At 40.7% G+C, this 22,381-nt stretch overlaps 2 protein-coding genes across 2 annotated transcripts in view; one reads left to right on the forward strand and one right to left on the reverse strand.

The window, feature by feature from the left end:
* The window catches only part of LOC495407 (uncharacterized), a gene marked incomplete at its 5' end in the record, with an annotated part of 74,252 nt that extends 63,219 nt beyond the window's left edge, over positions 1-11,033 (forward strand). The window contains 4 exon segments of the mRNA NM_001095065.1: positions 7,651-7,800; positions 8,249-8,413; positions 9,900-9,990; positions 10,312-11,033. Coding sequence (NP_001088534.1) covers positions 7,651-7,800; positions 8,249-8,413; positions 9,900-9,990; positions 10,312-10,440 — 535 coding nt within the window. The 3' untranslated portion in view covers positions 10,441-11,033.
* Positions 11,034-15,596: 4,563 nt separating this feature from the next.
* Positions 15,597-21,542, reverse strand: LOC108716390. The gene is made up of 6 exons (XM_041563814.1): positions 21,408-21,542; positions 19,687-19,795; positions 18,958-19,151; positions 17,171-17,229; positions 16,097-16,194; positions 15,597-15,676 (listed from the first exon to the last, which is right to left on the reverse strand). The coding sequence occupies exons 1-6, from the start codon at positions 21,540-21,542 to the stop codon at positions 15,597-15,599; spliced, it is 675 nt and encodes a 224-aa protein (XP_041419748.1).
* Between the last annotated feature and the right edge of the window lie 839 nt (positions 21,543-22,381).

Below are 22,381 nucleotides of genomic sequence, written 5' to 3' on the forward strand. Positions count from 1 at the left end.
TCTCATATATGGAGGTCTTCCCTCCATATTTAACTCTACTGAGCTCACTACCACAGGTTCTAGATATACACCCAACCTTATATCTGTAGAAAAAAGTCAAATCAACTGAACTTGCTGTGTTTTTTCCTTAAAGATGTTTTAACCAGTCATCCAACTGGTTTTCTCAATTCAGAATAAATTCTGGATCGAGAAAGCCAGTTGGATGACTGGTGAAAAGTCTTCAAGGAAAAAACACAGCAAGTTCAGTTGATATGACTTATTTCTACAGATATACCATGACCTGGATAAATGAGAATCTTCACATACACCCAACCTTCATTTCTAGTTGTAGCTTCAACCCATCTTTTGTCAGTTGGTGGGCAGGTCCTGTGATTCATTGGCCATACAAGTATGTTCCTAGCCTTCTGCTTACTAGGAAACTTAGAGGTAGGAACTGTCTTTGTTACCCTACAAGGTCCTTCAAGAATCTTCATAAGAATATGTAGTTAATCATTCATTATAAATTGTCAATGGATAATGCCTTATCCCCTCGGCTGTGCAATTCAACTTGATGTCCCCTACAGAAAGGAAACTCTTCCTATGCTGATGGCGAAATCTGCTCACCTGCCGTCCCAGAATCCATCCATGAGTTGTTACAGCAGATCAGTTGCTTTGGGCCATTGTATAGACACTTTATCATTATGGACTGAGACTTCCCAGCCTGTTTGTTTATGCAGTTCTGCTGCTCTCGGCTAAATTATTATGTCAATTGACTCTCTGCCGGAATAGCACATTTAATGATTCTTGCTCAACAAGCACCTGCTCACATTAGGAGGCCTGAATGTCGACGTCCCAGGAGAAAGCGCTTAATGTGCAGCATCTGCTGGCCCCGTGTACTGGCTCTTTCCATGCAGCCTATTTATTAGTGTTACATAACTGCACCAGCTCTCTTGCTCTTAAACTCAGGGGGGCCATGTAGCTGCTCATGCAGAGAAAAGCAGTTTATCTGGAGAAGCCTCAACCATAGACGAGAACCGATTACATAGAACGGATGCACTTTTATCATAAGGCATAAGGCTTATAAGGGCCACTTTCCTTATGGACATATCTGAAATGCAGTGCAAAGACTTGCCTTGTGCCCCCATGCACCCCTTCTTGCACATCTGGAATTAGGGTGGCTGCCTGGCTGCCTGCATTTGGATACCAGTAATGAATTGGCCTGTAGATTAGTAATAACCACATCTAGGTCTGCATCTTCTGTCCCCCTATCTCCCTCCTAAAGGTGGCCATACATGGGAAGATGCCGTTTTGAGTCCTGTAGACTGATTCAGCAGCATATCTACCAGTGTAGGGGGCATTCCGATGGGCCTTCACGATCGATACCTGTCCAAAAATTGGCCAGATTTCAATCGGACAGGTTTGATTTTTCCCTGCAATCTAGGACCTCATTGGCTAGTAGATGCAGTCCTTGGCACCTATTCCCATATTGTAATCCAATCATTTGGCCCTGGAGCTGAACGATCGGATTACCCCAATATCGCCCTGCCTTTGGTGGGAAAGATAGAGGAAATATCTGCTTGTTTGGCGACCGTACCAAATGTCCCACTGATTGGCCCTGATCTTCCCCCTTTATGTTACTGATCTGCCCATTTCACATCACCCCTGCCCATTTTATGTCATTGCCCCACTCCTTCACAGTCCCGACCCATTCCCCTGTGCATGCGGATGCTATTTTTCAGCAACAAAAATGTCTACCCTATTTATAATGGCACACAAGTATGAGACCTCCATGGGGGTGCCTATGGGCTGGCCAGTTACTGCCCCCAACGAGCACTCCACAGTCACTTGCAAATCTTTGGGCCCAACACCAGGGTCAGACTGGGCCAATGGGACACTGGGAAAAAAACAGGTGAACCTCACTGACCTACTTGTCATTTGTGGAACTGAGGTTGGTTGTGGCTGGGGCAGGGGGTCCTGATGCAGAAGCCCCAAGTGGCCCTGGACCCCCCAGTCTACACTGGCCAACATTGAAGGTGAAAAGAGTTGCACCAAACACAAAATGTTCCTTGCTATTTTTTGTGGTTTGCACTTTATCCTGCTTTACTAAATACGTCTTCATAACTCTGCAAGGAATGTGTATGTTCTCCCCGTGTCTGTATGGGTTTCCTTGTGTACCCCAATTTCCCCACACCCCAAATACATACAGGTGGCTTTATTAATCTCTGTACTGTATATGAATAAATAATGATAATAATAGTACAGACATTGTTTAACGTCCTATATAATCCTATATATTAATGTCCTAGACCAATATAATTCTATAAAATAGAATTGCAATAGAATCCCAGGCTCATTTCTGTACCAATTGTTGGGGGGTATCCATGGGGGAGGGGATGTTTGTCAGTTTTTCAACGTCATTCCTGGAATGTGAGTCAGATTTTTCTACTTTATTATTTACTTGGCTAAAGGGGAAACACTGTATGTGAGCTGTAGTTTCTCTTCGGCTCAACCAGTTCTCTTTCTCAATGGGTTTTCTCTTCCCCCCTATAAATCAAATGATTATATGAGCATTAGGGTTATGGTTAGACTGATAATGGAAATCGCCATAATGAGAGTTCATCAAGTTTTTTTTAAACAATTTACATTTTGGTATTTTCTTAAAAATGTGACAGTTTATCCATTGGTTAAAAAAAATGTAAAATTGAACAAAGTAAGCGAAAGAGCCGAGTACTGAGACTGGAAGTAATATTAATAAGCATTTACTACTGTACATTCTCTCTAATGACTTTAATGGTCTCCCGTAAAACGGATATGTAGAAAGGCAGAAGTTTAATGGTAGCATCTACATTTTAATATTTTTTTAACCCAAGGAAAGCAAAATTTAAGATTATGTTTTATGAGAGACAAACACTGCCCCCTAGGGGCGAGATGCTTAAACTGTAGCCAAAGGTTTCCTTTAGAATGATATAAACTTTGTTAATTTCTCAAAGGAAAAGGAATCCTACCTAGTGGTAAAAGGAATGTTTATTCTGTATTTGGAATCTGTCTGTTCAGTTACTCAAGGGAAAGGCCTGGAGGTTGTGTGATGTGATGTGTGTAACAGTGTGAGACGTCAGTATTTGTGTTTGTGTCAGGGATGATCAGAGAATTTCTGCCTCCGAGGTTCTTACCTGCACCGAGTGACTCGTGTGACCCAGGGACTGAGTAATAAGCCCAAGGCTTCAGTGCTGGAAGGGTTTCTTTTTTAAACCTTAAGTTTAATGTACGTGTATAATATGTGATACTGTTCCCAGGCTTCCCACTGATCTCTCCCACCAGCACCACGGAGAGTTCCCAGTTTTGTCTGATTGATCCAGATAATTCCAGGAAAGGGTTACAGATATTTAGCTAATTAAAGGTTAATTTGAAAGGGCTCATCGGGCAGATAAAGGTTTGAACTTTACTGTTACCCCTACTCTGCCCAACTGCCATAGACTATTCCCCAAATTTAAAAAGGGTTGTTCACCTTTAAATTAACTGTTAGTATGATGTAGAGAGGGATATTCTGAGACAATTTGCAATTGGTTTTCATTTTTTATTATCTGTGAACCAGCAAGTGTATTTAGTTGTAATATTGGTGTGTAGGTGCATCTCAGGTCATTTTGCCTGGTCATGTGATTTCAGAAAGAGCCAGCACTTTAGGGTGGAACTGCTTTCTGGCAGGCTGTTGTTTCTCCTACTCAATATAACTGAATGTGTCTCAGTGGGACCTGGATTTTATTATTGAGTGCTGTTCTTAGATCTACCAGGCAGCTGTTATCTTGTGTTAGGGAGCTGTTATCTGGTTACCTTCCCATTGTTCTGTTGTTAGGCTGCTGGGGGGGGAGGGAGGGGGTGATATCACTCCAACTTGCAGTACAGCAGTAAAGAGTGACTGAAGTTTATCAGAGCACAAGTCACATGACTGGGGGCAGCTGGCAAACTGACAATATGTCTAGCCCCATGTCAGATTTCAAAATTAAATATAAAAAATTCTGTTTGCTCTTTTGAAAAACAGATTTCAGTGCAGAATTCAAATGTAATGGCACGAGGAGAAGACCTACTGGGGAGGTTGGTGGATGAGGAAGGGTTTTGGAGCAGAAATTCATTCATTCAGCAGTATAATGGGCTGATATAATTGCCAAATACACTTTATCATTATTCCGATGTTGCACATGATGTGGAAGTAAAATTCCTCCAGAGAGATGAGTTTGATATGCCCGAGAGAGTAGAGGGGGACAGTACAGATTCCTGCCGGATGTGAGGACTGTGATGGTTCAGAGGAACATGGTGATTACTGTACATTTCATAGAGAACGTTTCACTCAGAGCCCCTGGGTCACAAATGTAAAAGAAAGAGGAATAAAGTTAAATCACAGAGTTCTCCAGTGAATCATTCAGGAAACATCTAGAGAACAGATGACTTTGATTGGAGACAGTTAGACTTGATGAGGTCCAGCCCTTACTACTAAGTGGGACCTTCACCCATCTTTATCTTTTTTATAATGTGCCCCAAAAAGTGACAGCCCCACCATGCAAACCATAATACTTTTTATTACATAGTATGGATTTAATACAGGCACTCAAGTTTATTTATGAGAGTTTGTGACCTGCTTTCTTCTCCAGACCCATGGAAGGGTTTGGAAGGAACCTCTACCAACATGGCTCAAACCAGCTCCTTATATTCCATTTATCAGAGCACAATAACTATATACATATAATGGTGCTACAATCAGAATCCAAGGGGCCTATGAACATATTTTGAGGTCCAGGAGTTCTGTATACAAATAATAGAAGAGGGTTTTTTTTCTCAACAGAATTAGGAGCTATGGTTGAGGAACACATAGAGATGCAGTACATGAATAAAATTGACATTGAATAGAAGTTTTTCACTTGCAATCGTTAAGTTCAGACTCATTGACGTTCATTAATGGACAGAGCAGCTGTTTGTGTCTTTCTGTCAGAAAATATCTGTGTGTCTGAAGTTCTGCCGTTCTCCTGTTGCCCCGGGGTACCAACAACTGTTGCTCCAGATGACTAGAGAAGTCTGTGGGTGCCTGTGAGGACAGAGTCTCCAGATGAACATAAAAATAATATTAAACGTTCTCAATCAGGCAGGGAGTATTCTACAAGTAACTCTGAAACTACTACAGACTCTAAGATGTGGGTTAATAAGTGCAGCAGGGGTCAGTTTCCGGGGAAAGTGGGTTCTACATCCGATACCCTGGGGATCATTGATCCCCTTTAACATTCATGTTAAAGTTATTTATGAGCAGTGATTGTTGAAGCCAATGTGATTTGGAATCCTGCACTGCTGTCGGCTGAGGGAGGATCAGTATCTTCTTCTTCTCTCCGTTTCCTTATTTTATCTCAATGACACTTGTTTCATATCCCAGAACCATGACTCATAATGTTACTTACGCACATGAAAATAATGGGAGTTATAACCCGGAATGTGTAAATCAGGATGGTGTGGTACAATTAGCGCCTGAGGAATTAATATGCACGGGCAGCTCTGCACCAGATGTAGTTAAATGCCGGATTTAGTACAATTGCTCATTTCCCCTCTCAGTCACAGCTTTCTCATTAGCACCTCTCTTACTCCTATACATTCATCTTTCCCCTCCCACTGCAAAGCCTATTAGACTTTCCCTTTAAATCCCCAATACATCCCTCACATAATATCATACACATGTACTCATGGTTAGCCATCATTTGTGCTCAGATTCCCTGGCCATTTAAGTTAACTTGTCTCTACTTAAACCTCAGGAAGAAACTAAATGGGGTGGAAGGTACATCCAATTCCCAGCAGGCCTCGTTGAGGTGGGGGGGGGGTTACTTCTTGACCTCAGAATGGCATCAAACTGCTCCTGGTAGATGTTCTTTTTCATTGTGAAAGCTTTGAAGTCATGTTTGAACTGCACCAATACATCACTCATTCCGACCCCTCTTGGTTGACAGCTTCTCCTTTGTCTCAGCATTCATGCACAGGCTCTGTTTGAGTTGGGCTGGTCATTGCACATTCCTAATGCCACCACACTGGTGGTACCAGCCAGAAACACAGGTAGCACCCATCTGCTGAGGCTCAGCCAAAAAATATTGGCATGGCCAGGCAGCAGACACATTTGCTAAAGGTAATCTTGATATTGTCAATGGATGTTTTCATTGCAAGGCTAAGAAATATGTGGCACATACATCATATGGCCAAGAGTATGGGCACACTTGCCGGTCTACCATTTTATTCCTAAACCAAGGAGATTAATATGAATCTACCCACCAGCCCCTACTCTTCTCATAAGGTCCCCACTAGATGTTGGAACATTGTTGCTGGGAGTTGTTACTGGGAGTTGCTTCCATTCAGCCACAAGAGCATTAGTGAGGTTGGGCAGTGATGTTGGGGGATCAGTCTCACAGTCAGGGTTCCAGTTCATCTCCCAGGGGTTCAGTTGGGTTGAGGTCAGGATTTTGTACAGTCTGGTTCTTCCCATCTTAGCAAACCCATCCTGGCCTGTCAAGAATGTTATTGTACCTTGTAGTCTTAAGGTTTCACTGAACCAGGAGCTCAAACCAGGGAAAATTGCTATACGAAAATTATATAAAATCAACAGAAAAACAGACCCAGTTCAAAACATTGCACTCAGGCATAGTCAGTGCTAGTGATGAGCGAATTTATTTGCCAGCCATGGGTTTGCGGCGTAACTGCGACAAAAATTCACTAAGAAAAACGCCCATTGACTTTAAAGGGATACTGTCATGGGAAAAAAATTTTTTTTTTCAAAATGAATCAGTTAATAGTGCTGCTCCAGCAGAATTCTGCACTGAAATCCATTTCTCAAAAGAGCAAACAGATTTTTTTATATTCAATTTTGAAATCTGACATGGGGGCTAGACATATTGTCAATTTCCCAGCTGCCCCAAGTCATGTGACTTGTGCTCTGATAAACTTCAATCACTCTTTACTGCTGTACTGCAAGTTGGAGTTATATCACCCCCCTCCCTTTTCCCCATTGACTTTAATGCATTTGGAGCGAGATTGTTGCATGTAAAAACACCCATCGACTTCAATGCGTTCTGCAAAATTTCCCCATTTTGCTAATTTTTTCGTATATTTGCAAATTTTTCGGCAAAACAGGACAGATTCGCTCATCACTAGTCAGCGCCCATATCAGGAATTTCATTGCAACTGGTAGATGGACTTTATGTCACGTGTATTTTATGGGATGGGAATGTGGTGTTTCCACCAGTTGCAATAAAAGCCCTGATATTGACGCCATTTTTTCATTAAGACTATGTCTGAGTGCAGTGTTTTCAACTGGGTCTGTTTTCCTGTTGATTTTCTATATTTATATGTTAACCCAGTGTGCACCGACAGATATCTGGTGGCCAAATAGACTGTCAATAACTATGGCACCATTTCTGTCAGTATATACATTAAAGTGCAGTCCCTATAAGTTTCTATAAATGATCTAAAAATGATATTGCAAACTGAAATTTCTGAGCCCTGTACAGAACACTGTGCCTGTCAGCTTGCACTCTTCAATGGTCAAGAAAGTTCCGTTGAATTTTAATATCCTTATTCACAAGCGCTATTCCTCCCTGGATCAATAAATATGAATTCTGTCTCATATCAAATGCAAATCTCTTCTCTTTGCAGCACTTTCATAACAGGAATGGTTCCTTGGATCAACCGGTTCTTCTTCTGGCTGCTGTTTGCAAGTAAAAGTGAACAGGTCAACATTAGTCATAAAGTATTCAATTTCGACTGCCTCTTCAAGCAGCACGTACAGGACTGGGCTATTCCCATGTAAGTCTGATTCCTCATTATCTCGGCAAATTCTAAATTGTGTGCGGCGAGGTTCAGCCAGAGGGAGAGATGCTGACAGAGAGGAGATTAAGGTCAATAATTTACATATAAAAGATTAGGTTTAGCAGAGACAGAATAAAAGTTCTGAAATTCTCTCCAGCCCAATGAAGTTCCATTTTTTTCCAGGAATATTATACTTTTATGGGCCCTCTGTGTGATCTAGTCATTGGCCTGAGGGCTGGATATTTGGCCAACCAGATGGACCTTGTGGTTTTAGATGGAGGCAAAATGGGCTTCTTATTCATAATGGTTCAGTCCCAACCCATCACTGTTGCTATTGTTTATTTAATTCTCTAAAGAAATGTATGTGTGAGTGATCGTATCACATAGGTTATACATGGTATGGAATGGGGTTGGTAGAATATTATTGTTGTTATTTTGGTATCAGAGAAAAGACCAAAGATGCATTGATGCAGCTGAAGGGTTGGCTGGAGAAGAACCCGCATGTAGTGGCGCATTTCCCAGTGGAGGTCCGATTTGCCCGTGGGGATGATATATTGATGAGCCCTTGTTACCATCAGGACAGCTGTTACATGAACATTATTATGTACAGGTGAGAGAAGTGTAATACTGAGCACAATGGTCTCATAATATGTACAATGTATTTCTGTATATTTGTAAAGTAGCAGCAGAGCATAACAATGCTGCTATAACTTCTCCTACTCTTCTGGGAAGGTTCCTACTAGATGTTGAAACATTGTTGCTGGGAGTTGCTTCCATTCAGCCACAAGAGCATTAGTGAAGTTGGGTACCAATATTGGGGATCAGGCTTGCAGTTGGGGTTGCAATTGATCCCACAGGGATTCAGTTAGGTCAGGGTTCTGTGCAGTCAGGTTCTTCATATCTCAGAAAACACATTATGTAGGGTCCTGGCTTTGTTCGTGGGGGCATTATTGTGCTGAAACAAGAAAGGCCCTTCCCCAAACTGAATTGTCAGGAATATCATTGTGTGATGTGTCGGCAATGATGCCTGTGTCCTAATTATTCAATGCCAATAAATAGAAGAATTGTCCATGTGACTTTGGCCATATGGTCTAGTTTTAATTATCGATCAGTTGTTGGAAGACATGATGGTTCAAATAAAGCAGCAGCACTCCGGTATTTTTGAAAAAATGAAAAACTTTACTCAAATGCCATAGGCAACGTTTCAGGCTACGCAGGCCCTTTTTTCAAGGGGCCTGCAAGGAGCATAATCCGCTTTTGAAGCACACTTTAACTACATTTACAAGACATGATGGTTCAAAACATTGTATTGAAATATTCAATATACACTCGGATTACTGAATGATAGTTAATATGGATGCAGGTTAAAGAACAGGACTCAAAATCCATAGCTTTGTCCTCAATAAAAACAAGGACATATATTAATAGTTAACCATAAAAAGGACACCATGATAAAGGTCTAGATGTGAGGATAGATAGAACCACCCAGCCATTCATATTACCCAAATGTCCTACAGAAGTAAAGGTTGACCAGGAAAGAGATTGGTAAGAGATCCAGATGTAAGGATAGATAGAACCACCCAACCATTCATATTTTCCAGATTTCCCACAGAAGTAAAGGCTGACCAGGAAATAGATTGGTAAGAGGTCCAGATGTGAGGATAGAACCACCCAAACATTCATATTACCCAAAGGTCTTAGAGAAGTAAAGGTGGACCAGTAAAAAGAGATTGGTAAGAGATGCAGATGGGAGGATAGATAAAACCACCCAACCATTCATATTATCCAGATGTCCTACAGAAGTAAAGGTAGACCAGTAAAAAGAGATTGGTAAGAGATGCAGATGTGAGGATACCACCCAACCATTCATATTATCCAGATGTCCCACAGAAGTAAAGGTTACCCAGGAAACAAACTGTTAAGAGATCCAGCTGTGAGGACAGAATACCCTTCTAGGAAACAGGAAGGCTCGAAAATGCCATTTCTGAGGGTCTCTACCTTGATATTGTCCTATATACTATCTGTCTAATGTCCCTTTTTTGGTCTGATAACAAATGATGCCACACTGAGAAATCTCCAAAATCTGTTTCCTTTAGGCCTTATGGGAAAGATGTTGCGCACCAAGAATACTGGGTAGAATATGAGAATATCATGAAAAAAGTTGGAGGAAGACCCCACTGGGCCAAGGTCAGTAATATTCATTATTAACAATGCTTGAATATTTTATTCTGCTGTGTGCTTCATGACTCTTGACTTTTTCCATAAGGAGTGTCTATATTGATATATTTTATTCAATTTAGGTTTTTTAATGCAAAAAAATACATTGCAAAAGGCAAAAACTTCTGGGCTTGATAACACTGCCATCTGGTGAACTAATGGAATATTGCATCTACTGATACTGACGCATTTCCATAGTTACACCGTTCTTTTGGGTTGAGAAAAGACAGAAGTGCAAGGTTGGTTAAGTAAGCAACGATTCCATGTGATGTTCCTATGAATATATTTTAGGCTCACACCTGCACCCGCAAAGACTTTGAAAAGATGTACCCGGCGTTCAGCACATTCAAGAGCATCCGGGAGAAACTGGACCCAACGGGAATGTTCCTAAATGCTTATCTGGAGAAGGTCTTCTACTAATGAACAGAGAGAGCTGGAGAAGGAGAAGGATTCTGAGAATTAGACCAGTCGCGGGCACTTTGTGATGGTTCTGCTTAACTCTGTCTCCCAACAACCAGGATCAGCCATTGGCTTGGAATGGTACCAGGTCCCCCAACATTATTCCATGTATCCAATAGAATGAGCCTTTATCCCAGTTTGTGTTTTTTAAACATTTTTACAAGTTGTTATACAGTTATGGGACCTGTTATCCAGAATGCTTGGGACTTGAGGTTTTCAGCATAAGGGGTCTTGCCATAATTTGGATCTCCATACCTTAAGTCTACTAAAAAAAATATAAGATGAAATAAGCCCAATAGGATTGTTTGGCCTCCAATAAGTATTAATTATATTTTATTCGGGATCAAGTACAAGCGACTGTTTTATTATTACAGAGAGAAAGAAAATCAGTTTTTGAACATGCAAATTATTTCACTATAATGGAATCTATGAAAGACACTCCGAGTAATTCAGAGCTTTTTGAATAACGACGTATTAATTAATGGATCCTATACCTGTACAATGAAATATGTGTGGAAATATTATACAGTAAAATGCACTTTTTCAAAAAAAAATGTTTTTGTATTTTTATTAAAGCAATGATCCTGTAGAACAGGGTGATATATGGAATAAAACTTTACTCATATGACAGGGGAGGAGTAGCAGGTTATGTACATCAGAGGGACTGGAAAAGGAATGGGCCCACTGGTAAAACTGGGAGTAAGGACTACCATACTACTATAGTTTATATAAACAAGCTGCTGTGTAGCCATGGGGGCAGCCATTCAAGCACAGGATACACAGTAGATAACAGATAAGTACTACTATAGTTTATATAAACAAGCTGCTGTGTAGCCATGGGGGCAGCCATTCAAGCACAGGATATACAGTAGATAACAGATAAGTACTACTATAGTTTATATAAACAAGTTGCTGTGTAGCTATGGGGGCAGCCATTCAAGCACAGGATACACAGTAGATAACAGATAAGTACTACTATAGTTTATATAAACAAGCTGCTGTGTAGCCATGGGGGCAGCCATTCAAGCACAGGATACACAGTAGATAACAGATAAGTACTACTATAGTTTATATTAACAAGCTGCTGTGTAGCCATGGGGGCAGCCATTCAAGCACAGGATACACAGTAGCGTGTCACAAAGAGAACAGGCTCAAAAGATTGTTTTATTCTGTCATGAAATGTATCATAAATATCAAAAAATACCATAGTCATTTTCTACACAGTATTATGTTGTATACAAAAAGCAATCAACGTCTTTTGGGTTTTACTTTGTAACTCCCTGCATCTGTTATTATATGTTATACAATTCCAGAACATCAGCTGCATTTATTCCCTTGCAACTCCCTGCACCTCCCTATAAATTGTTCCACAACAGCTGCATTTCCCCTTGCAGCTCCCTGCACCTGATCGTAAATTATCCCAGAACAATTGCATTTATTCCCTTGCAACTCCCTGCACCTGACGGTAAATTATCCCAGAACAATTGCCTTTATTCCCTTGCAACTCCCTGCACCTGACGGTAAATTATCCCAGAACAATTGCCTTTATTCCCTTGCAACTCCCTGTACCTGATCATATATCAATAAGCAGGAAAACAAACCTACAGCTGCTATTCTGGAATATCATAACATTAAATACTAGTGTACACTGTTTGTATAACTTTTATAATGTAATAGAGGCAGGGAGTTGCACAGTGTATAACCATGTTTTATGGACTATAGATTATGTCTATTTGGGCAGGTACATTTGTGATTAATGCTTATTTGCTGGGGAATCATAGTGTTGCACATTAATATTGCTATTACATTTTTTATAGTTTGTACTTCACATATATTGCTTTATATTGAGCATTTAATGCACAGTCATATGAAAAAGTTTGGGAACCCCTCTTAATTCTTTGGAGTTTTGTTTATCATTGGCTGAGCTTTCAAAGTAGCAACTTCCTTTTAATATATAACATGCCTTATGGAAACAGTAGTATTTCAGCAGTGACATCAAGTTTATTGGATTAACAGAAAATATACAATTTGCATCATAACAAAATGAGACAGGTGCATAAATATGGGCACCCCAACAGAGATATTACATCAATACTTAGTTACAAATGTAACAGCCTCTAGACGCCTCCTATAGCCTTTGATGAGTGTCTGGATTCTGGATGTGGCTATTTCTGACCATTGGTCCATACAAAATCTCTCCAGTTCAGTTAAATCTGATGGCTGCCGAGCATGGACAGTCTGCTTCAAATCATCCCATAGATTTTCCATGATATTCAAGTCGGGGGACTCCAGAATATTGTACTTGTCCCTCTGCATAAATGTCTTTGTAGATTTCCAAGTGAGTTTAGGGTCATTGTCTTGTTGGAATATCCGACCCCTGCAGCGGAACTTCAACTTTGTGACTGATGCTTGAACATTATCCTGAAGAATTTGTTGATATTGGGTTGAATTCATCCGACCCTGGACTTTAACATGGGCCCCAGTAGTCCCTGAACTAGCCACACAGCCCCACAGCATGATGGGACCTCCACCAAATGTGACAGTAGGAAGCAGGTGTTTTTCTTGGAATGCCGTGTTCTACTTCCGCCATGTAAAGCGCTTTTTGTTATGAGCAAATAACTCAATTTTTGTCTCATGAGTCCAAAGCACTTTGTTCCAAAATGACTGTGTCTTGTCTAAATGAGCTTTTCCATACAACAAGCGACTGTGTTTGTGTGAGTGCAGAAAGGGCTTCTTTCTCATCCCCCTGCCATACACATGTTCTTTGTGCAAATTGTGCTGAATTGTAGAACGATGTACAGATACACCTGCATCTGCAGCAAGATGTTCTTGCAGGTCTTTGGAGATGATCTTTGGGTTGTCTGTAACATTCTCACAATCCTCCGTATATGCCGCTCCTGTATTTTTCTTGGCCTGTCAGACCTGGGTTTTACAGCAACTGTGTCTGTGGCCTTCCATTTCCTGATTCCATTCCTTATAGTTGAAACTGACAGTTTAACCCTCTGAGATGCTTTTTGTAGCCTTCCCCTAAACCATGATACTGAACAATCTTTGTTTTCAGATCTTTTGATAGTTGCTTTGTGGATCCCATGCTGTCACTCTTCAGAGAAAAGTCAAACTGAAGCACAACTTGCAGTTGGCCACCTTAAATACCTTTTCTCATGATTGGACACACCTGCCTATGAAGTTCGAGGCTTAACGAGCTAATCCAACCAATTTGGAGTTGCCAGTAATCAGTATCGAGCAGTTACATGCATTCAAATTAGCAAAATTACAAGGGTACCCAAATTTTTGAACAGCCAGTTTTTCACATTTGATTTAATCCCATATAACTGAATACTGCTTCACTGAAAATCTTTGTTCAGAAAACACCCCAGTACTTGGGAAATGAAAGACATACCACTGTTATCTTTTTTGTTGAAAGTGGTCAATTATTATGCAGGCTGAGAGGCAGTGTCGGACTGGCCCACCGGGATACCTGGAAAAGTTCTGGTGGGCCCAGGTGTGGTTGGGCCCCTTATGCTGCTAGACATTTGGCCTATTTCATGGCCATTCCCTATTTCTATGAGAACAAAGAGGCTAAATAGATGGAATAATAGATTATAGTGTCTAAAGAAAAGAGACTATGAGAATAGAGGTTGAGTGAGGAGAGGAAGAATAATAATAGTACTGAGAGTGGCCCCTGGTCTAAGATTAATTTGTGGGCCCCTTTTTAAAGGTTTTTGGGTGGGCCCCTGGTGTCCCAATCCAACACTGCTGAGAGGGGTTCCCAAACCTTTTCATATGACGGTAAATCCAGTGCCAATGTAGTGCAGTGTCAATTCAGTGCAAGCTCCATGTTTCAAGCCCCTACTACACACAGTAGTATAATCCAGCGGCAAAAACAGTACCAACTCCCTTTCGGATTTGCCTCTTGAAAACACTCGCTAAACCCTAAAACTGTTTTTTATCTTTTACTGACCAGCAACTATTTTTCAAGTGAGAACTGCACAGGGATTGGCCAAACAATCATACTTATGAACAGCAGGGGGAGCCCCCGCCTTACTTCCCAGCCATGCAGAACTCAAGCAGCTTTGTTTATGATGATCCCTAAGCAGCCCAGATCACACTGAGCATGTGCACAGTCTTGGTCTTGCAAAGATGTATAACAAAGTTACAAGATGGTGACCCCCTGTGGCCAACTTTGAAAGCATAAATTATTTGTTTGATTAGGCTTGTGGTGCAGTAAGTTCATGTTTATATTTAGTATACAAAATACAGCATTTCTAGCCTTATTCTATTTTACACTTTCCTTGTCCTTTAAGGCAGTTACAGGATTGCTATTAGTTGTTTCTCACAATCCCACCATGTGGCATTGATTTAGTGACAGTGAGGTTTGCTCGCCTGTATTATAAAAATATAAAGAACAATAAGACCCTAAAAAGACAGTATCAATAAAATATACCCCTGCACATTGCAGGTCTCTGTAGAACATATAACACAAGCGGTCAGTATGTGAAACACGGATTCATTTAAATAAAGCTTTTTCAGAAAACAAAAGGTGTCGCAGGGGAAAAGATGTTTAAGTGCAACAAGTAGTGATATTTGCATGGCAATTTGATAAGATTATTCGATAAACATTATCTGATCTTATACATTCCAGAATGTATAGTTCCCCTTTAAACCAGTTCATCTTTATCATGAAAGAAGCTGTCCTTGGTTCTGCTGCTCCTTTTTCTGTAAACGGAAGAAATAAAACCCGGCAGGATTCTCGGCTGGAATGTTAATAAAACAGGCTCTTTAGTTATTTGTAAACACTACATGGTTCCGGCTGCTCCTGTTTTATAATCGTGTCCGTCCCACTGAAGTCGCTGGTGAAAATCACGTTCCGGGAGAATCTTCATCCCTTTCCCAATCTCCTCTCTAGCAGCGATTAGGGCTTCATCTTTTCCTCTTGTGAGATTATCAATAAAAAGAAGAAAAAATAAAATAAGAACGGAACCAACAATTAGTTGTTTGACCCTTGTTCTGCCGGCTTTCAGCTTATAGAAGGGGCAACTTGCGTTGAAGAATCTAGTAAATGTTATATAATAAAAGTGAAGGTCTCGCTGGTTGCCATTGGCAACTGCACTCGTGATTTACTGCTTGAATTTGTAAATCAGCCCCAGAGTGTATCTTGGTACGAGGGAGTCTGACTTTTGACCTGGCAGGATGATTACTAGGTGGAGACAAAGGAGAAGAGGAAAACAAAGAAGAATTAACTGTTTTGTTGTTACTAAGGTCACTGACCCTAGCAACAAGAAATGCACTAAATCCATTTTTGGATTCTACCAAATCGTTGACAACATGTTCAGCCAAATTTCAAATTGAAGCACTAATTTGTATATTCAAATCCCCTGCCACCAATGTCTTTAAAAAAAATATATATTGGGGCCCCAATTTTCTTTAAAATTGTAAGGGGGGCCCTGGCACCAATGCTTTTTAAAAAAAACTTTTATGGGGGGCCCTGGCACCAATGTTTTTTTTTTTAACTTATAAGGGGGCCCTGACCATCAATAGTCCCACCGCCTGTCCAGACCACCTCCAGTTAAAAGGCTGCAGCCCTAGGTGTGAATGAATGACGTCACAATCCCCTTACCTACACTTGCTGCTTGTGGAGCGCAGAGAAAATGGCGAATTGTGGTGGGATCCAGACTCCTCACCCCATCCTCAGTGTTGTACACCCGGCACTGCTTGCTGTATAGGAAAAAAAGGTTTTAAAAATATTTTTATGCTTTTTCACAGAATGAATGCAACTCATGATAGGAGTCTGTTAAAGGGATACTGTCATGGGAAAACATGTTATTTTCAAAACACATCAGTTAATAGTGCTGCTCCTGCAGAATTCTGCACTGAAATCCATTTCTCAAAAGAGCAAACAGATTTTTTTATATTTAATTTTGAAATCTGACATTGGGCTAGACATATTGTCAGTTTCCCAGCTGCCCCCAGTCATGTGACTTGTGCTCTGATAAACTTCAGTCACTCTTTACTGCTGTACTGCAAGTTGGAGTAATATCACCCCCCCCCAGCAGCCAAACAACAGAACAATGGGAAGGTAACCAGATAACAGTAACAGCTGCCTGGTAGATCTAAGAACAACACTGAATATTAAAATCCAGGTCCCACTGCGGCACATTCAGTTACATTGAGTAGGAGAAACAACAGCCTGTCAGAAAGCAGTTCCATTTTAAAGTGCTGGCTCTTTCTGAAATCACATGACCAGGCAAAATGAGCTGAGATGCACCTACACACCAATATTACAACTAAATACACTTGTTGGTTCAGGAATGACAATATGCTAAGCTCAAACTTTAGGCTGGTGCAGTAAGTGAAGTTTACGGATGCACCGAATCCAGGATTTGGTTTGGGATTCGGCTTTTTTAGCAGGATTCGGCTGAACTAAATCCGAATCCTAATTTGCATATGCATATTAGGGGTGGGGAGGGAGATCTCATGACTTTTTGTCACAACACAAAGAAGTAATATATATTTTCCCCTTCCCACCCCTAATTTGCATATGCAAATTAGGATTCCGTTCGGTACTCGGCCGAAGGATTCGTAGATTCGGTACATCCGTAGTGCAGTATGTAAAATATGGTATTTTTAACCATATTCATTTTTAGGGTTAAGTTGTCCTTTAACAGGCCTGCCTCTTACAAACCAAACGTACCAATCATATGGGCTAGAAATCCAGAAATCTTCTCTATTGGGAATGCAGAGTTTCACAGTCTGTAAGAAAGAAACAGACCCATTGTTATCTGTAATGGGATACCAGGGATACTGGCAAGAAACTATAATACACAAGAGCCATGAATAACCTCTAAATTATATCCTTTACAAACTAACGAAACTGCTTGCTAAATGGTAATGTAAATCCGGCTTTATGTAGACACTATCATACTGTATATATATATATATATATAATACACAAAATCCATACAGTGTCGGACTGGGACACCAGGGGTCCACCAAAAAACTTTAGACCAGGGCCTCACTCTCAGTACAATTTTCTTCCTCTCCTCACTCAACCTCTATTCTCCTAGTCTCTTTTCTTTACATACTATAATCTATTATTCCACCTATTTAGCCTCTTTGTTCTCATAGAAATAGGGAATGGCCATGAAATAGGCCAAATGTTTATCAGCAGGAGGGGCCACTGACACCTGGGCCCACTGGGAGTTTTCCTGGTATCCCTGTGGTCCAGTCCTACACTGAAGCCATAAATAGCCTGTAAATTATATCCTTATAAACGTTGAGTTCTGATGTCATCAGTTATAAACGGTGAGTTCTGATGTCATTTCTGTCACATGACTCACTGAAACGTGTGTATTATAATAAAGTACCCCCAGTTGCAAAATATGAGGATATTAGAAGTTACCTCGGAGTTCCATGACCTGTATAAAAACACTCAGCCTTCGGCCTCGTACTTTTATATGGTCATGAAACTCCTCAGTAACTTACAATATCCTTATATTTTACAAGAGGGGGTACTTTATTCACTATATATATATATATATATATATATATATATATATATATATATATATATATATATATATATATATATATATAAATATATATCTATCTATCTATATATATATATATCAAAACAGGGGGGTTGTGGGAGCACTCTAAAGGCTTTAAAGTATATATATATAAGTATAATAAATGCTATTGCATATGTACCCAAAGCAGGGGTTATTTTGTTACAAAGTTATGATCATAAAATTGATAAGCCACCATACCACGTCAAGGTAAACCCCGAATGGCGGTCCCTAACTTGTTTTATATTTTATGTGCATTTTAGCATTACCTGTAATCAATGTCCGTTGAACGCTGTTTTTTCACTGAGGGCTAAATCCTCCCCAGCCAGCAATCAGGCTTTTAAAGGAGAGGTATTCCCAAAACAAACGCCCAATTTTAAAAGCATAGGATCACCACTAGTTAAAAGGGGGGGTATGGGGTGCTACAACCACTGAAGCTATGCCACAGCTCCTGGCTATATATACAATATCAAAACAGGGGGGTTGTGGGAGCACTCTAAAGGCTTTAAAGTATATATATATAAGTATAATAAATGCTATTGCATATGTACCCAAAGCAGGGGTTATTTTGTGCTCCCACAACCCCCCTGTTTTGATATTATATATATATATATATATATAAAATACACAAAAGCCATGAATATCTTGTAAATTATATCCTTATAAATGGTGACTAGTGATGTCATCAGTTATAAACAGTGAGTAGTGATGTCATTTGTCACATGACTCACTGAAACTTGTGTATTATAATAAATAAAGTACCCCCCTTGTTGCAAAATAGGAGGATATTAGAAGTTACCTCGTAGTTCCATGACCTTGTGCTTTTATATGGTCATGTAACTTCTAATATCCTTATAATTTACAAGAGGGGGTACTTTATTTACTATATCTATGCGCAGGGGGTGGGACTTACTTCTATATCTGGTTCTTTCAGTAGTTCATATCCTTTGCTGGCACAGGAGTCATAGCTGGACTGAAAGGAGCCGTCACTGTCAGATACATAAACCAGTCTCTCACAGTCTCTAGCAGTCTCATTGTCTTTATCGACAACTGTCTCTCCATCAGCAACTGTCTCTTCTGCAGCATCTGTGCCATTATTCCTCTGAGCTGAGTCGCCAAGAGAGAAAAGAAATATTCAGAAAAAACATAACATTTACCTTAAAGCGGTGGTTCACCTTTATGTTAACTTTTGGTATGTTAGAGAATGGCCAATTCTAATCGACATTTCAATTGGTCTTCGTATTTTCTTTTTTTATTGTTTTTTAATAATTTACCTTCTTCTTCTGACTCTTTCCAGCTTTGAAATTGGGGTCACTGACCCCATCTAAAAAACAAATGCTCTGTAAAGTTACAAATGTGTTGTTATTGTTACTTTTTATTCCTCATCTTTCTATTTCCTATTCATATTCCAGTCTCTTATTCAAGTCAATGCATGGTTGCTAGGGGAATTTGGACCCTAGCAACCAGACTGATAAAATTGTAAACTGGAGAGCTGCTGAATAAAAGACTAAATAACTCAAACCACAAATAATGAAAAAAAAATGAAAATTACAAATTGTCTCAGAATATTCCTCTCTTCATCATACTAAAAGTTAACTTAAAGGTGATGAGCGCCTTTAATGCCCACACAAGAATATCTTACCATTGGTACGGTTTCTGGAGTAATGTAGAGAGACTGGAACAATGATGATGGCGATGAAGATTAAAACAGCGACAAAAACTCCTGTGTTACACTTGTTGCACTGAAGTATCTGTGAGAAGAAAAGGGATGCGTAACTAGCAAAGTGTATCACACGTGTAAACGAGGGGGGGGTTAGAGATAGTGGGGGTCCCTGGCAAAGGAGAAAATGGGGAGGGGGTGCTTCTATACAATATGTCATAAGTGATCAGGGCAGCCATCAGGGGGGGGAGAGTTGTAGGGGGCCCCGAGGGTAAGGGGGGCCCGGCCACGCCACACTTACTTGATTAGCCAGGCCCCCCATCTTTCTGAGAGCTGCTGACTTCGGGAAGGCATGGACGTTTAAGGGGCCCTGGCCACCAATTTTCTTATAATGTGGGGGGGGGGCCCTGGCCACCAATTTTGGCCACCAATTTTTTTCCCCTCATGTGGGGTCCTAGCCACCAATATTTTTTAATGGGGGTCCCTGGCCACAAATATTTTTTTATGGGGGGCCCTGACCACCGATATCTTTTTATTTTTTATTAACATGTGGGAACCCTAGCCACCAATATTTTTTTTGTTTTTTTACTGTGTGGTGGAGGGCGGCCCTGTGAAGAGAGTGGACCTGTAGGCGCATCCCAGGGGGCCCTGTGATTTCTGATGGCCGTCCTGTAAGTGATACACAGTAATCAGCTAAACCTCTAATCATAACATGCTGGAAAAAACAAGTGCTGTCCCTTTAAGCAACTTGTTTCCCATTTCAGCAGCTACTTTCACTTTTGCTTATTCGTGCTGAACCCAGTGCAGAGGAACCTGAAGGACAAATACAAAAGACTGGATTATAATGATTTTTATTACATTGTATTACATTTTATGGTGGGAGAATGTGGTGGGCACAGCTGGAACCAGTAGAGAAGCCCCCCCCATGTTTCCAAACAAGGTAAGTGATTGGCCTCCTATAGTCAGCCCCACCCTGCTCTGGTGCTGGTAAAGTCCTGCGGATGTGGTTAGCTCAGCTCAGGACTATGGCACGGTTTGCCCAACACAAATACCAGAACAATTTAGTGCAAGTGGGCACAACTGAAACTGCCCCTAACTGGTAAACTGCCCCTCACTGGGGCAATTAGCAGCACTCAGAAAGCAGAGAAGTGCGGTGGCACCAGGAAACTGCAGCTTCCCTTTTATTATAATCCAGGTCCCGTCATTCTACAGATAAATCCCTGCAAATAAAGGAAATGTAATATGTAAGGAAGGTACTTGGCTCATTGCTTCCTCTGTATTGAGAATGTCCAACATCCCTCCAGCTGCTGGGGGGCAACAGTTCCCATGAACCCCTCCAAGGCAGCAGCAGATAAATAAACATGGTGGGAGTTGTAGTCGCGCCCCACACTGGGGGAAACTTGTATGACAATGTTGTTCCAGGCTCAGCAGGTGGCAGTCAAGGGATAAGTAGAGCAGAGCGATCCGAAAGAACCACGTGACCATTTCTCTATCTGTCATGTTACAGTTTTATAGAATAACGTCACACGTGTGCCTTAATGGTCACAGAAAGACACCCATTGTCCGAGGGCACAGAACCGATGATTAGGACCATATTCCTTTTATATATATATTTACTCTAATCAACGATATATATTTATATAATTATCACAGCCATGCAGCATTGGCTTACAAGAAATGCACCTCTGACCCCCATACTGTACCTGTGTCTCCTGACCCCTGTCGCTCCCCTCAATTGCATGTGTGTCCCTCGCTGGGGCAGGGTTTGTTGAATCTCCATTAGCCAATGGCTGTTGTTCTGTGGCCAGATCTGTCCCGCCGTCCTCAGCAGCAGCCATTCTCAGCAGTAACTGTGCACAGTATGAAATACTGCACAGCAAGAAGGGCAGTGGGTGTGTTTGGGCATGTCTTAGGTGTCACACCTAAGTATATTAAAGTACCCTAGTATGTTATAGAATGACTAATTCTAAGCAACTTTTCAATTGTTCTATGTTTTTCTTCATATGTTTTGAATTATTTGCCTTCTTATGACTCTTTCCAGCTTTCAAATGGGGGTCACTGACCCCATCTAAAAAAAACAAATACTCTGTAAGGCTACAAATGTATTGTTATTGCTACTTTTTATTACTCCTCTTTCTATTCAGTCCGCTCATTATTCATATTGCAGTCTCTTATTCAAATCAATGCATGGTTGCTAGGGGAATTTGGACCCTAGCAACCAGATGGCTGAAATTGCAAACTGGAGAGCTGCTGAATAGTGATGGGCGAATTTATTCGGCAGGCGCAGATTCGCGGAAATTGTCACGCTCTACGTCATACTAACAGTTAATTTAAAGGCGAACAACCCCTTTAATCCCCCAGAACACCTAGCAGAATAAAGTTTGCTTACAACTATCGAGTTCTCTGAACTACAACTCCCTTCACCACTCACAGACCTACCCATCTACATTATCACTTGTGTATTTAAAGAAAGGACCTTGCTTGTTTATAGAACAGTGATAGACACTATGTAGTTAGTAGAATGTCCTCCAGGCAGATGCTACTACTTTCTGCACCTGTTCATTGCTCTGGGCAGTATCAGCTAAAATCAAAGCCAACGTTACGTTCTTTATTGACTAATATTTCTGTTATTGTACTGTGGAATGTCAGCACTTTATAAATATGTACTGCTAAAAAT

This window comes from Xenopus laevis, chromosome 5L (assembly GCF_017654675.1).
Source record: "Xenopus laevis strain J_2021 chromosome 5L, Xenopus_laevis_v10.1, whole genome shotgun sequence".
Lineage (NCBI taxonomy): Eukaryota > Metazoa > Chordata > Amphibia > Anura > Pipidae > Xenopus > Xenopus laevis.

Bases quoted from the DNA above. Each gene is read 5' to 3' on its own strand.
- LOC108716390 (XM_041563814.1), bottom strand. From the start codon at position 21,542: ATGGCTGCTGCTGAGGACGGCGGGACAGATCTGGCCACAGAACAACAG. The intron at 19,796-21,407 runs GTACAGTATGGG...TTCTTCTCACAG, and splicing joins ACAGGGGTCAGGAGACACAG to ATACTTCAGTGCAACAAGTG. The intron at 15,677-16,096 runs GTAAGGGGATTG...GTCTCCACCTAG, and splicing joins TCCACAAGCAGCAAGTGTAG to TAATCATCCTGCCAGGTCAA.